This window comes from Macrosteles quadrilineatus, unplaced genomic scaffold, assembly GCF_028750875.1.
Source record: "Macrosteles quadrilineatus isolate MER2022 unplaced genomic scaffold, UCM_ALF_1.0 Scaffold_9__3_contigs__length_116548681, whole genome shotgun sequence".
In the NCBI taxonomy this organism is placed as follows: domain Eukaryota; kingdom Metazoa; phylum Arthropoda; class Insecta; order Hemiptera; family Cicadellidae; genus Macrosteles; species Macrosteles quadrilineatus.
The window spans coordinates 20,976,761-20,993,172 of record NW_026542602.1 but is presented as its reverse complement, the minus strand read 5'-3'; the positions used below and the strand labels follow the sequence as shown (position 1 = coordinate 20,993,172).

Below are 16,412 nucleotides of genomic sequence, written 5' to 3'. Positions count from 1 at the left end.
TCTTACAAACAAAAAATAATACAGAACTAGCTAAATTGGGCACGGTCTACCAAATGGTGATAATTTCAAATCCAAAATCAAACCGGAAGTGGCTTTTTCAGACCGGAAGTTGACTTTTTTAAATGTAAACTACCAATTTTGATTACAGAATCGGATTCTACGTTGAAAAATACATAACTTTTGTCTAAAACATTTTTTGAAAAAACTTGTTTTCTGCCTCTAATGTCCCATTAAAGTCAATAATTTTTGGTCATTCATCCGTCAAAGTTACTCGAAACAATAATAGAGAAAAACAAATAACAAAGATTACATAAAGACATGTGATAAATAGTATCAGCTGTTCATTGTAAACACCTTAACAATTGAATTAAAGCTGGTCTACCCATTGCTTAGTTTTAAATTAAAATTTTTATTTTAAAAATTTTATTTTTAAAATAAATCATTTGTTTTTACATTTAAGGAGTCATATGTAACAATAAATTATAAAAAAATTCAACTTAGCAATGTGTAGACCAGCTGTTACTCAATTGCTAAGGTGTTTAAAATAAACAGCTGATTCTATTATTCATATGTCTTTATGTAATCTTTGTTAATTGTTTTTCTCTATTATTGTTTCAAGTAACTTTGACGGATGAATGACAAAAAATTATTGACTTTAATGGGGCATTAGAGGTAGAAAACAAGTTTTTTCAAAAAATGTTTTAGACAAAAGTTATGTATTTTTCAACGTAGAATCCGATTCTGTAATCAAAATTGGTAGTTTACATTTAAAAAAGTCAACTTCCGGTCTGAAAAAGCCACTTCCGGTTTGATTTTGGATTTGAAATTATCACCATTTGGTAGACCGTGCCCAATTTAGCTAGTTCTGTATTATTTTTTGTTTGTAAGAAATGGTTTCCATCGTTTTGAAAGGGGTGTACGGGTGGTTTTGGACACCCGGTATATATATTTTTTTATAAAGCTAGTGAATTTATTCAATAGCAAACCTTTAGGCATATCAGATATATACATATATATATATATATATATATATTTTAAATATATTTTTGCACACATAACTTTTACACCTAAATAAGTTATGAGTATCTGCACAATATAAATAATAAAATAAATATAAGAATATCGATACTTAGAATAAAACACACATATTAAAATAATGCAGTACTTTGTTATGTTTACCTTATAATCTGAAAATACAAAAAAATGTATGATAAAACTTGTAAAACTCATTTAAAAATGTAGTGTTATTTATTAGACATATTTTTTTGTATTTTCAGGTTATTTAATAACATGTACGATGCTAATCAAGAAGTTATTTGCCTTATAACATCATTATTTTAAAATTGAACTATTACTAAAATGTAGAAAATATAACTGAGACTTATCATGTTATTGGTCTTATTTACAGTCTGTAAATACAAAAAAGGCCATCCCTTAATATCCAATATTACACCTATGCCTACTTAATAAGGAACTAAAAACCGTTGAAATGTATCTAAATGCTTGGGATATGAAAATAAAGTCTCATTGTGAACTCCAAAATATATATACAGGCTGTTAATTATTTACAGTATTCAGTATACTGATGTTCTCTTTTATACAATTTACACCCGATGGAGTAAAATGTTATTTCTTTTCAGGTTTACACAACAACAACGAATATATCTGATTATTCTACTGTAACTACACCTGGTACACCCATTTCATCCATCTCCAAATCAAAGAGAACATTTTGAATCCTGTTTCTTGCTATAGCTTGATTTCGTTGACATAAATTTCTCATTTGACTTGCGATAAGTTGTCCAAATATTGTACAATTGTCAGTATCTGATGTTAGCTTAGTTTTCATACATTGCAGCGCCTCTTTGAATACCTCATCTTCATTATCATTCCTCTTCCTCTTATGCCTTTGACTATTTTTGGGTGCAAGAGTATATGGAGTTTCTTCATTGGCGATTTCATTGACATCAATGTTCTCCCACTTTCCTAACTGAGAATCATCCCTGCTTTCCCATTTTTCTGATTGACTATAGTTAGGCAGGTTTTTCTGGTTTGATCCTTGGCTTTCTTCTGCATAATCCTGAAAAAAAATGTAATACATTATTTTGAGGACATTATTGTGCCACATTGTTTAATAATACTGACAGTGATAATGAAATATGAAAAATGAAACAATAATCTTTTGAAATAAAGCCTAAATAACGATTAGACAAGAAAATAAACTTGATTTGTGCAATGTTTATTGAACGGTAGACGTAGAAATTGTATTTGTATTTTATTTAAGATCTATCGCTCCTTTCACACTGTACGATTTCACTCCTACGAGTGTTTAATCGTGCCGGCAGACGATAGTGGGTATCTGTTGCTTTCACACTATACAATTTGTAATCGTATGATTAATAAATCGTAACCCCCTACTCCACCAGAACAGAGTTCATATCAGTGGAAAGTGTTGAGAAGTATGGATTGTGAGCAAATTATTGCTGCTTTAATTTTTTACAGACAGAGGAAAAAAGAAACGCGACCGTCTCCACTGGGTACATCCTATTAATTTAAAACGCGAGGAAATGGGTATGGTCAATACATTATTCCAAGACTTGAGGAACAATGAAGGCAAATTTTTTTAACTATTTTCTTATGTCAAGAGAATCGTTCGATGAACTTCACGAAAAGTTGAAAAGTGACCAACATATACAGAAATAACTCCAGGAACTGCATTCAACTAGTTGAAATGCTGTCTGAGACTTTAAGGTACGGTCTTAGAAAAATATTAGTTAAAAATATGTTGATATTCATTTGTATAGTTTTAGATAGCAACAAGTATAGATGGTAAAATTCTAGATTTTTTTTCATTTTGATAGTTTTGATATGTATTGTTAATTGATATATATGTATCAATGTGAAAAAATATTATTTAATATCATAAAGTTAAAATCGTTTAAATATTGCGTAAGTTAAGTACTAAATAAAACAAATAAACTTTACAGGGTAAGGTAAAATAAAAAAAAAAAACACATTATTACTTAAATACGCCTTATATAATTGAGTTAAGAACACAAAAACTAGTAAGATTGGGCATCATAAGAAGAAAAATTAAAAATAAAACACATTGTTACTTTAATGTGCCGTATATAATTGAGCTAAGAATACAAAATCTAGTTATATTGGGCATCGTAAGCCGAAAAAAAACTAAAAAAAAACACATTATTACTTTGCCCTATATAGTTGAGCTCAGAACACAAAATCTATTTAGTTTGGCCATCATAACCTATTTAATTGAGCAAGAACTTAAAATCTAGTTAGATTGGGCATCATAAGTAGAAAAATCAATATACGATAATATAGAATCACCAGTGTTGTTGTTCTTAGGGGCATCTGAGGGGGAGGACTATGACCAGTTTCACTTGACGAGTCGCTGTTGAAAAATCCTTGGAGAAACTGCGTTGATGACTGTTGTGTTTTTGGTGGTGCATTTTTATTCCATAGTGTTGTTTTAGCTGTCTTTGCTTGATGTGTTGGTGGATAGGTGCTGGTATTTGGACTTTGATGAGAAGGAAATTGAGGTGGGTGGTAGGTGGGTACATATGATTGTTGTGTTCCCATTGGTGGCTGATGGTAAGGTAGCTGTGAAGGGACTGCAGAGGTGAAGTTGGGTTGTGGTGTAGGCATTGTTTCCTTAATCTTGTTTATGTTTTCAATAACCTTCAACACTTCCATCTGAAACTGTAGAAATTCTCTTTCACTATAACCGTTCAGGTGGGGAATTAGGGTTTGGAGAAAAGCCATCTTACTGCATGGCTGTTTTGGTTCCAGTGCTGCCATTAGTTTTAATTCAATTTCATCAGATTTTTTATATTTTTTGGTTGAACTTGATTGTTGGCTGTTAGCTTCAAATAACACTACTTGCGGCTCTTCTACCTCTCCCTCTTCTACAAGTGGCTCCAAACTGTCCACCGTAGTTGTCTCGGAATATATTTTGTTAAGGAACTGTAGCTGGTCTGCGAACAAGTATTTCCTCCGTTTTTTTGCTTCTGATCCACTTTTTTTGGCTGCTTTTGTATCTCTTATCGATTTAGAAAAACAATCTCGGAGGTTAGTCCATCTTCTTATCACTTCTTTACCTGGAAAATAGAAAAAAAATCAAATGCATTAATAATCCCATTAATAAAATAGTTAAAATAGTAGGCCAAAGTTAGATGATCGTTTAGCAATAAAAATGTGTTATTTTACAATACATGGTGTTTCCAAATTGCCTGGACATATTTTGCGGAATGTTCCTTTATAAGACAAACATAAAATGCCATATAAGTATATGGGTCTAAAATGCCTAGATTTCTGATTGTCGGTTTATTTGTGATTTTTGAGAATTATTTAATATCTTAGGCATTTTTCAAGATAGATATTTCAAAATTGGTAAGGCCTATAATTGAGTATTAGAAGGTAAAAAGAGCTTACAATGTGTCGTTCCAATATCTCAAGCCGTTTCAATTTGGCGGCCATTTAAACTCTTTAATGCTAAATTTTATGAAAACGGTAAATATTAAGAAAATAGTTTTTCAGATAAAGAGGATAGAGAATTTAAATCCAAATCAAATGAGACCTTGTTCGTTAAAATCGGAAGACAAACAATCGAGTTATTAGTTTTTTTCTACATTCGGTTACGCAATTTAATAGGACTACTATTTTACTGCTCTGTAAAATAACAAATAATAAACAATATGGAAGTCCTATTAAATTGCGTAACCAAATGTTGGAGAAAACTCAAAGAAAAAACAAAAATAAAATTTTTCATAACGTTTACAGTAGTACACAATCACAAGTATATTAAAATTCCAATTTTGTAATGCTTTATGACGTCAGAATATTTTAACAATGAGGCATTATATTATAGGCCTATTCAGTAATATTATTGCATAGAATACTTTTATATTTTCATTTTCAACTTATCCAAAAGACGTCAAAAAAGAAACTAGCAAACCTAGGTAATTAGGCCTGAATCAATCAGTACTTGACTGACTTTAAAATTTTTTTTAGTTTACTGTTTGGAAATAGTCAAAGTTATAATTTTGAAGTTTTTAGCGCTCTGTGAACTTAAACAGGCGAACGATTTATTTTTAAAGAGTCGTTTCAGAGCTCTCTCCTCTCCTTCGGATCACACCCCATTTGTCCCTAACTTTCCATGTCCCCAACTTTTCTTGTCTGCATCTTTCCTTAACTCGATGCTAACAATGCAAGAGGGGGGTTGGCTGCAAACAATATTGCAGTTACTTCTTATCAGATTTTGGAAGTGTTCCGTGGCAAATGTCAAAGGTTTAGTGAAACAAAATGGATACGTGAAATCATGTGAACGATAAATGGATAGGTGGCAAATCTTATGTTATTGTATAATATTAATGTTAATTTTCATAATTTATATTCAAGATTTTTTTTTAATAATTTATACACAAAGTTCCAAGGTAAAAAGTTTGTTTGAAACAATTCCAACATGTTTACTATTTTGTGAAAAACTAAACTCAAATTTACATTGACTTATGTTTAGTATTAAATTCATTAACAACTTACCGAATGCATTTCTTTCTTTGTCTCCAAGGCTTTCAAAATCTGGATTCAACGCCAAGCACACTTCTTCCCAGGCTTTTCTTGTAGCAATTCTGTTTTTGTAAACGTCCAATGTTTTGTCCCATAACACAACTTTTGATTCAACAAGTGAAATTAAAACTTCAGGGTCAATCACATCCATTTGAACTATATTAACACAACTGAAACTAATAAAAAAACTTAATAATACTACCTATACAGTGCGCACAGGTAATTAAACTCAATAACCAAACAATTAAACTGAAAAACGAAATAAAAACTCTATAACAAAAACGCAGCGAACTGCACTCGGGGAGGGCTCCCGCACGACTAACATCCAATCGTGTAGTGTGAAAGGGGCCATATGGTCACATGGCCCAGTAGACACGATTATTTGCTCGTGCGGGAGTCGGATAGGCCTACCAACCGTGTGCACCTTGCCGCTACAAGCGAGCAAAGAATTCTATACGCGGGTGAAAATCGTTCACGGTTGGTAATCGTATTATATGAAAGGGAAGGGGGCATACGCTCCTATGGTTTAATTACTACAAATACGATTAAGCCGCAGGAGTGAAATCGTATAGTGCGAAAGGAGCGCTTAAAAGCTTTGACTTCGATTAATAGTAAGTGAATATACTCTATAATTTAAGTAGACGTTATCTGTACTCATCATGTTCTGATTTTGATTTTTGCTGTAGAAAATAATCACAGTAGGCTATAAAAAAATACCAAAATATTATACAAGACTGTATATAGGCCTACTATTAAAAGAAGTCCTAGATGATAGTAAAAAGTTAATGTATAATATGATGTAAAAAACAAAGAATGCATACAAAAAACAGCTTATAACACATTAAATTCAGTGATAATTTTTCAAAGCCTATCTAAGGTGGATTTAACTTTAAACTTTTATTTATAAATCAGGCTAAACACGTGTACGACAAAACTTTATTGCTTATGTACCAGATTAAAAAAAAATAGGGGTTTAAGGGGAAGATTTCTTGAGTTCCCTTACCACTTTTCGTAGCTCACTCTATACAGGGTGACAATTAAGTCTTAAGACAACTTTAAAATGAAAAGATATATCCCAATAAAATTTAACATATCATTACTGGAAATAGTACGCTACCTTTTTGTGTACATGGTTATCGGATGCCACCTATGAGGTAGTAAGTTGAAAATCATAAAGGTAAGCATAGGTCGATATGTAATGTACATCAAATTAAAGGTTTTGTTGAACTAAAAACAATGCCGCAAACCGGACCTCAAATGGACAGATAAGTAAGTATAAGGCAAACAAAAGAATTAATGAAAAATTTGTCCATAAATTTACCATAAAGCATTAAAGTTATCATTGTTCTAATTTTATTTTATCCCTAGGAGATGTAAATAGTGAGGTGTTGATACCTGAAATCGATTCTCGGTACGAGTTGAAATGTCGTTTAAGGGTAATTCAGTTCAATCCAGTACCATACGGGGATGGACCAATAAGCGGCAAGGCCCAACAATGATCACGCATTTCGTTGATTGTGATGTGACGAGTCTGACCCAAGATCGAAGTATTGGAATAGCAATTCAGCAGCATCCATGAGCATCTGGCAACCATGATCCTGATGGAATACCGCCAATAGTACTGAAGTTCTGTTCATCGGTGATCTCCCCTCATCTCACCATTCTGTTTCAAGCTTTACTTACGAGTGGAATCTTCCCCCAGTGTCTCAAGCAGAGCTATGTGATACCAATTTTCAAATCGGGCGACAGGGATAACGTAAAGAACTACAGACCGATTGTGATACAGTCAACGATAGCAAAGGTTTTTGAAAGCATTGTCTTGGATTACCTTCAGTTTAATCTTAGTGCCCAGATTGTACCTGAACAACATGGTTTCTTCCAGGGACGCTCTACAGTTACCAATCTTCTCCATCTACAGGAGTACATAATGACTGCATTCCTTGAGACCAGATCGGTTGACTGTGTATACCTTGATTTTGCCAAAGCGTTCGACAGAGTTGACCATAGAATCTTGTTGGCTAAACTTCATGGCTTTGGTGTCTGCGGTCCGTTACTTCAATGGTTAGCAAGCTATCTCAAGGGAAGGTATCTCATTGTCAAATATGAGAACTCATCCTCTTTGCCTTTTCCTGTGCTTTCTGGTGTCCCTCAAGGTTCGCACTTGGGCCCGCTACTGTTTTGTATTTTTATCAACGACATTGTAGACTTCATTGAGACAGATTTCTTAATGTTTGCTGATGACATTAAAGTGTTCTGCAAGATCTCGTCATCCGTGGACCACCGTCTTCTTCAGCATACTCTCCAAAGAATAACTAGTTGGTGCAAGATCAATTGCATGGAATTAAATGTCACTAAGTGCCAGGTTATAACTTACACTAGGAGCCATGAGGTGAGCTACTTTGACTACCAACTGAATGGTGTTAATCTGAAGCGAGTGCACAATGTGAAAGACCTTGGTATTATTATGTCCCCCAATCTTAGCCCACAGGATCACATCAACCACTGTGTCTCAAGAGCTAGGGCACTCCTGGGGTTTATCCAAAGATCTACCAGGGACTTCCACAACATCTCTGCTCTGATCACACTCTACAAGTCTCTAGTTCGACCTATCCTCGAATACGGGTCCGTCATTTGGTCCCCATACCAAATTGGCCATATTTCTGCCCTGGACAGTGTTCAAGTTCGTCTAGTCAGGCTAATTGGATTGAAGCTAGGGTATCCATATCTTCAAACTCCTGTTTCAATGTTGGAGACTCTATTTGATCTGCAACCTCTTAAGCACAGACGTAAAGTGTTGGATCTCACCTTCCTTTTTAAGCTGTTGAATGGTTACATTGATAGTCCGGCTCTGCTTGAGAGGATTGACATCAAGGTCCCCATAGGAACTCGATCCAGGTCAGCTCTCAGGAGAAAATACATGCCCGTGTACTATGCCTATAACAGTGGGATATCCAGACTTCTTCGGATTGGTGGGGACACAGCAACACAAGTAAATTTCTTCGGAACATCTGTCTCCAAATTCAGAAGAGAAATAGATCAAATGGAAATCCCGTAACCCATGTAGAAATCTAATTCTGGCCCAGGTTCTGGCCAGTACTGGTACAGTACTGGCCAGTACTGCTACAGTACTGGCCAGTAATACCCAGGTTCTGTCCAGTACTGCCCAGGTTCTGGCCAGTACTGCCCAGGTTCTGGCCAGTACTGCCCAGGTTCTGGCCCAGTACTTCCCAGGTTCTGGCCAGTACTGCCCAGGTTCTGGCCAGTACTTCCCAGGTTCTGGCCAGTAATGTCCAGGTTCTGGCCAGTAATGTCCAGGTCCTGGCAAGTACTGGTTAGAACCTGGACCAGATCCGGCCAGTACTGGCCAGAACTCACCAGTACTGGCCAGAACTCACCCGTACTGGCCAGAACTTGTCAGTACTGGCCAGAACTTACCAGTAACTGGCTAGTACTTGTAGATTCTAGACCAATAATCAATCTTGACAGAGTACAGTATGTAAATAAAGGAACCGAGGTTAAGGTAATAAAATACAGATATTTGAAGTAAAAACTAGTCAATTAGTTAAACCTATATTTATTGAAAAATTAAGTTTAAAGCAAGACAAAATTTATAGGCCTACATGTTTAGATAATTTTCAAGGGTAAAAACTGTTACCATCAATAATATTGACTCAACTTGAACTCGCTCCCCCCCCCCCCACCATGGTTTTAAACCTCTCTGGATTTGGATCCAGTCCAGTTAGTCCAATTGAAGGTTTGGGTTTGGCAATGGCTTTGACCTTTGACCAATGAATACGAATACACAATTTAACGTTTTTTTAAGCTCAACGCATCGCCAACAAAAATCTAACACAAGAGGACAATAATTAAGACGAGGACAAGACAGAAGTGAGAAGAGCAAAGACGAAGATAACTATTTTTTTTTGTACGAGTTCCATTCCATTCCAAAATCAAATCCGATCCAATCCAACGTGACGCACGCCGGAGCGGAGCGGAGTTGTTACTAACTAACCTCAAATCTCAACCTGTCAGTTGGTCAGTTCAGTTTTGGTCTCGACATCTTTATTAACAGTTAATTTCTAACTAAGGTGTTCTTGTCTTAGTTATATCTTAATATTAATCGTAGAACAACGTTCTACCTAATTTGCTGTGAAAAATATCTATTCGTGTGGAATCAGAATGGATTATCGACAAAGAATCAGGTCGAACTTGGCAAACCATCAGGTTTATAGACAACTGAGTTCACAGGCCTCATTTTAGCAAAAAGTTGTAAGTAATGCACCACAGGTTAGCATAAGTGTCATATTATTAAGTTGTCATATTAAACTCATAATATGCCTTAATGTTGAGGTGGCTGTTAGGTTTAGTTTTTATGTGTCCAGTACCTAGTATAGGCCTAGGTAAACTTTAACTTAGGCCTACCTTATTCAGTGCAACAAAATAAACTAGCCTAGGCCTAGTTCCAATTTTAACGATTTTCTACTCATTGAAGTGTTAAATTTGGAGTTGTGAAGTATTTAGCCAGTATGTTACTTCACAAATTGTGTACGGTACGGTAAGTTTAGGCCTTGATAGCCTAGGCCTATGACTAGGCCTACAAGTAAAGCAAACCTTGATTGGATTTGTAAATTAATGATGAGATTCGATTGCAATTAAGTCAATTTTTAGTACCGGTAGCCTAACTTTTGTTCAGCGTAGGTTCCGTTTGGGGCTACATTTGGGTACAGTTTCCGATTGAAACTATCAAATGGAAAATATTGATTAATAATCGATTTTGAAATATATCTAGGCCTATTTTATAATTAAACTATCATGACCTAACCTAACCAACCAAACTTGCTGATGGTGAAAAAATCGCATGAAGGCTTACTAATCGAATCGATAGTTTCAATCAATATTAGCATAGCCCAGTTAAGAAACTGTACCCGCCTACTTAACTTATGCCTAGATCAAAAGTAACTTAGGCTTAAACATCAAAATGCAAAACTACCTAATGAATAAGTTAGAGCCTACACAAAAACATTGTTTTTCATTTGAATGGGCGGCTATTTTTATTCACAGATTGTTTCGTTAAGTAAATTATCTTAGGCCGGACTAACTTAACTTAACTTGATGTTTGGTTATGTTTGCTGTTGTATTTTATAATAAGAAGCCTACTAAGTTAGCCCTGATTATGTAAATAATATGATAAATAGGTCTTAGCTTAAGTGCTAAGGTAGGCCTAAGGCAGAGAACCCATGATGGGTTACATTAACGGATTAAATATTAAAATAGTCTACTTCGATATAACTTAGGCCTAACTATCGATTAACATGTTTCAATCGATATAAATATTGAATTTCAATATTGATTTTCGTTTACAGTAAGTTATGGCGTTTAGGTTAGGTTACCTACCTAGTTTAGTTTATGAAACTTATTAAAAAACTATATGAATAGGCCTACAAATTGATGTCTTTGTGATTGTAATCTGTTAAACAAACCAAAGTAATATCAACTCTAATACCTACCAACAATTTTACTTTGATTGCTACTATCATAAACTAAACTAAAACAACCTAACCGCCGCAGAATGTGTGGAAAAAGTCTTCTTGAAACAACAATATTGATACAATTGTTACAATGGATATTTACATGAAAGCAAACTCATCCGATACAATATAACTACAGAATATAGTAGGTTCTCTACGGAACTGCACCCTTGGAAGTGCCAACATGAAAAAAGTACGGTAACAAGAAAGATAGGCTATAACATTTTTTTTTTAGTCTTTTTATTTTAAGTCCCTATAACTGAGTATTTAAGTAGGCCTACCTATTTAACTTTATTTATGGCCTTTGAAATGATTTTTCATTATACTTATATAAGTTACGTAGCCTATTACAGTAATATTTTAAGATGGCCGCTTAAGTTAACCTGAATTGGGATAAAACTAGATTACCTATTAGGTCCTATATTGATTCTAAATGGTGTAGGCCTATTGCCAGGTTATTTTACAAAATCAAGTTTTAATTTGATTATTGAGATATGTACAATCTCATTTCTATTCAATATAAATCTAGCCTAGCCCGCATTAGGAACTGCGCAGCTTATGCGGCTATACATTAAAAATAATGGAGTTGTTCAAGTCTGCACATGTACATTGAAAGCGAATTAGCCCAAACTTAAAGACAACCCAACATAAAGGCCAAGCTGAGCTCTGGAGATACAAATATACTTACATCAGCTCACCATTTTTTATAGTTGTAACTTGTCTGTTTCAGGTAAAAAAAACTTTATGACAACTACTGTACTACATTTATATTCTAAAGACCATTGTGTTAATACTATAAATCTGACATTATTAATTTGATTAATAATTATAACCCCGACAAATTAGATTCATTGGATATTTTGATTGTTTAATTTTTTACATTTTCAATATAAAATTAAATTTAGTATTGTAGGGTATTATCAATAGTATTCTTTTTGGTGATTTTACTTTTTCATACAACTTTTATTGTAATTTTGCAAAAAAATAATTTATTACCTAACCTTGATTTTTGTTAACATAATTTGTATTTTAGCATATGTAATTTTCAAATACAAATTGTTTATTGCTAAAGGTGTCTTATTAATTCATCTTCCATATTGGTTCAATTCTCACTACTGTATGATCCAGATACTGGTCCAGTATTGGCCAGGTTCTGGCCCAGTACTGCCCAGGTTCTGGTCCAGTAATGCCCAGGTTCTGGTCCAGTCCTTCCCAGGTTCTGGCCCAGTACTACCCAGGTTCTGGCCCAGTACTGCCCAGGTTCTGGCCCAGTACTGCCCAGGTTCTGGCCCAGTACTGCCCAGGTTCTGGCCCAGTACTGCCCAGGTTCTGGCCCAGTAATGCCCAGGTTCTGGCCAGTACTGCCCAGGTTCTGGCCCAGTACTTCCCAGGTTCTGGCCCAGTACTTCCCAGGTTCTGGCCAGTACTGGCCAGTTCTTGCCAATTTTGGAAGTGCCCAGAACCTGGGCCAGAAAATTTTTTTACTGGCCCAGAAAATTTTTTTCCACATGGGAATAGCTCATTTATTTTCTTCTCACTCTCTGTATTCCTTTATTCTTCTTTGCGTTATCTTCATTTGCATTCATTGTCTCACCCTGCCATTGCATTACTCGTTCTAATGTTTGTTTGTATAACTTTTGTTTGCATAGTTGCATATTTGATTTTATATCTGTATTGTCTCATTATACAGCAGCATGTAACTTGATGATTGGAACTTATTATTGTCTCATGATTTTGTTGAGTCTGTATTAATGTATTATTAAGAGAGTTTTCATCATCTTTCGGCAACATTGTACTTGCATGTCAACGACTCATTAAACTGCAAAATCTTTATTGTAAATAGATTATAGTTGTAATTTTGTTATTAATTTATTGATATTATTGTTGTTATTTATTTAAAATCTAGCTGTCTTGATTGTTATCATTACTTACATTGTTAAAAATGGTGGAACCGTTGATAATAAATAAATAAATAAATAAATAAACCATCACGACATCGTAAAACTTCATCGCGATCAATAGCAGCATATCTGTGTTCACCCTCCGCCCTCGATCGTGGTTTGTACTTGACGCAACGCGACGCGACATGAAAATAACACATTAAGTAGGCTTACAGACAGCTGAAAAAGACTGTCTTCTCTAAAATAACTGATCGTTTATTTTAAAAATGACGTAGCCTAATCAAGCAGATGATTGGTACCCGTCTAAAAAATGACGAATGTAGTAAACATTATAAGGGGAATTTGTCCGTATCACACAAAACTGGGGTGTTGAACGTTAGATAATTTATTATTGCATTTTCAAGGTAATTTTAAAGGCAAATTTGAATTTTTCCAACACTTCAGTATCAGTTTACCGAGATAATTCTTTTGATTAGTTTATATCTGCATATGGATTGCAGAGACAAATTAGTTAACTGTGGGCTAAACGTTTTAAAAAGAGAATCTTATCTTTTATATAGCTCAAAAATGTCTCGTAGCATTTTATACCAAAACCGTTTGTGGGGGAGAGCCTTTTCTCCAACCCTTCAAAGATATCGGCTTGGCGTGCAACTCCCCCCTCCACCACGTTGCGAGCAAATGACCTGCCGGCAGCCTCACTTGAATCTGTACGGTAACCTGGTATCTATCTAGAATATCTTGCCGTATATATAGAAGACCATCTAGGTAGGCCTACTTAATAGCAAGAACATAACTGAATTCAAATTGGTAATTTATGATAACGCGCTCCTCTGTTAACATCTTCATAACGACGCCGGGTACCCGTGATTGTTGCCACGCAATCTGCGGGATATTGAATTGTCGTGCGGCAACGTCGTGACGATAACTGCCGCGCCGTGAAGGCGAACCACAATGACCACAGAAAAGTATCATAGATGCACACTGCACAGTATATTCGTACGGCTATTTCCACTCTGAGTACAGGAAATAATGCAAAACAGCTATAATAAGAAACAATGTTTTGAATAAATTAATTCAAAGCATATAACAGGACTATAAGTTAAATTATTTCTATTGGGTACCGTATTATATTAAACACATTATAATTATTGTTATTACTGGGCAATTATCACCGATTTTGGTGGACGGAGTCCTTAACAGGAAAATGTTCTCTTTCGTCGAAGAAACACACTCCATTTTATTTATTTATTTATTTATTTACAGACGGAAAACTCCATTTTCATAACATACAATCATGGCAAGACATTTCATTCAGACTTACATAGAACAATTCATACATAACATCAAGATGACCTGACTAAAGAACCCTAATAAATAAGAATGTATCAAAATATATCAATATATATAACAATAAATAACAAAAAATGCAATAAATAACAACAATAATTAACAATCAACATGGGGAACAACAAATTTGGTAATTAGCTAACAAAGATAAAAAATCAAAAAACAAGTTCCATTTTGAGGAGGGGACATTATCAGTTGTATAATTATCGATGTAATCGTTGACAACTAAAACACCCAACCTGTATAGTTTCAAAAACTAACAATAAATAATCCACATGCAGTGTATAATTATTAAATAGGTTGACTGAATCTTCCTCTTACCTCTGCACAATTCCTGTCATCGTCATCATCTTTCCGCCTCCTCGTCTCCCTGTCACTTACAAACTTCAACAGCGGGTAGTACCACAACTTAGGTTTATATTCTTCACCAGTCTTTCGAGCATTCTTCACTTTTGCAACCTCCTTCAGGAAAACTGTTCGTAAACTCGCAATCCGCTTCACAACCGTGTTCCTATCGGCGGTCGGTTCGACTTCCTTGTATTTGCTGATCAATGCCTCGTACGCGAGTGTTTTCTTTTGCCTATCGGAGTATTCTAGGCTCTGATGATCCCATAGACAGGGGAAAGTCTTATACAACTGGATAAATTCCGTTATAAACACACGAGAAGAGAAGTCTGCCATGACTCTAGCCGTGAGAACCGATGTGTTTCTTCAACTGAAGTGATAGAGATCGCACGATCACCACAATCAGGGTTGCGCAACCATCAAATCCCGACATATCGCGGCGATATCCCTCCCTCGCTCCCGGCTTCGAAGCGATACTTTCAATGTCGACATAATCGCAACGGCATGACCAATCATACACTCTAATCTTACCGCAACCTTGTTAGGTACTAAAAATTCAGAAATTCAATACAATTTACTGCATGAAGACACCGATACAAGGCATGCAACAACCTGTTCCATCGTTAGGGAAATTTCGTGGTGAGCTGATACGTTGGCAACCCTGCACGCCTGCGCTCCTCGCTCGCTCGACACAAACAGCTGTTTAGATCATCGTCCGCTGCTCGCGCGCGTCGGTTGGTACTTGGTAGTTGGTTAGTAAGTTAGTTGCTGGAGTCCATTCGTTGTTGTGTACATCGTTGATAACATTGTGAATTAAACTTGTTTTTAGTTCGTTTGTGTTCGTTAGAGTGGTTTAAAATTATTTTGGATTATCCTTTGGAAATTTGGTAAGTTTATTGTATCTTTCTAAACTAATTTTTAAAAATTTAGAAAAAATGTTTCATATTATTTTCCGTGTTACAACGCAGTAGGCATACACAAGTTTTTAAATACTGTAGTAAGCCAGTATACTCAGTGTCTTTGGTTTAAAACGCTTTGTTTTTACTGTAAAAATTCAGTTTATGTTTTATTAAAAGAACGCAATAGGCTAGGGCCTAAGTGATTATACATGATACATCATCAGTCATCACGATGCAAAATGCTTGTTTAACATTATCTTGTCTTGACACAAATAGGCATACTCAAACTAACTGTTGTAATTATTTAGGCCTAACAGTTTTATATATTTTCTAATGCCTTGTTTAATCCTGTAAATATAACTTAGATTGTAAAATTGTAAAACACCAACATAATATGTATTTTTTCTAAACATATTTGTATCGTTAAACAATATTAATTCCCGCGTTTAAATAATAAAAAAAATGTTTTACTGCACCAGGGTAGAGGAAAATTAAAATTAAATATAATGCAAAGCGATTACAACATCGTATATTATGACCTGTCAAATACGATTCTAACATTGGAGGAATTACATGAATAAACATATTTTTGGCATGACACACTTGAAATACAGGAACAATTAATTATAGAATTAGAATCGTAATAATTGACATGATAGATTGCATTAGATTACTTTAAAGGTTTATCCCGAAAATTCTTTGACATTAGGCCTGCACATATCTGTAAAAGTTCATCGTTAAAATGTGTGTTATCATATCAAAACAATCAATGACATCGCCACACTAGACTTATTTCCAGTGAC

General features: G+C 34.9%; 2 protein-coding genes and 1 long non-coding RNA gene across 5 annotated transcripts in view; 2 read left to right on the top strand and 1 right to left on the bottom strand.

Moving 5' to 3' along the window:
• Window positions 1-1,438: 1,438 nt before the first annotated feature.
• On the bottom strand, window positions 1,439-15,056 carry LOC129004055 (uncharacterized). Its single transcript, XM_054432435.1, has 2 exons — window positions 14,687-15,056; window positions 1,439-2,080 (listed from the first exon to the last, which is right to left on the bottom strand). The coding sequence occupies exons 1-2, from the start codon at window positions 15,044-15,046 to the stop codon at window positions 1,670-1,672; spliced, it is 771 nt and encodes a 256-aa protein (XP_054288410.1). The 5' UTR covers window positions 15,047-15,056; the 3' UTR covers window positions 1,439-1,669.
• LOC129004056 (uncharacterized) lies at window positions 9,324-12,188 on the top strand. Its single transcript, XR_008491672.1, has 2 exons — window positions 9,324-9,858; window positions 11,848-12,188. It is a non-coding gene; the product is annotated as an uncharacterized LOC129004056 (long non-coding RNA).
• Window positions 15,057-15,468: 412 nt separating the features above from the next.
• LOC129002133 (uncharacterized) overlaps window positions 15,469-16,412 on the top strand; it is a 123,682-nt gene continuing 122,738 nt past the window's right edge. For all 3 annotated transcript variants that reach the window (XM_054429733.1, XM_054429732.1, XM_054429731.1), the window contains exon 1: window positions 15,469-15,597. The gene's annotated coding sequence lies outside the window, so the exon portion shown is untranslated. The remainder of the gene's footprint in view (window positions 15,598-16,412) is intronic.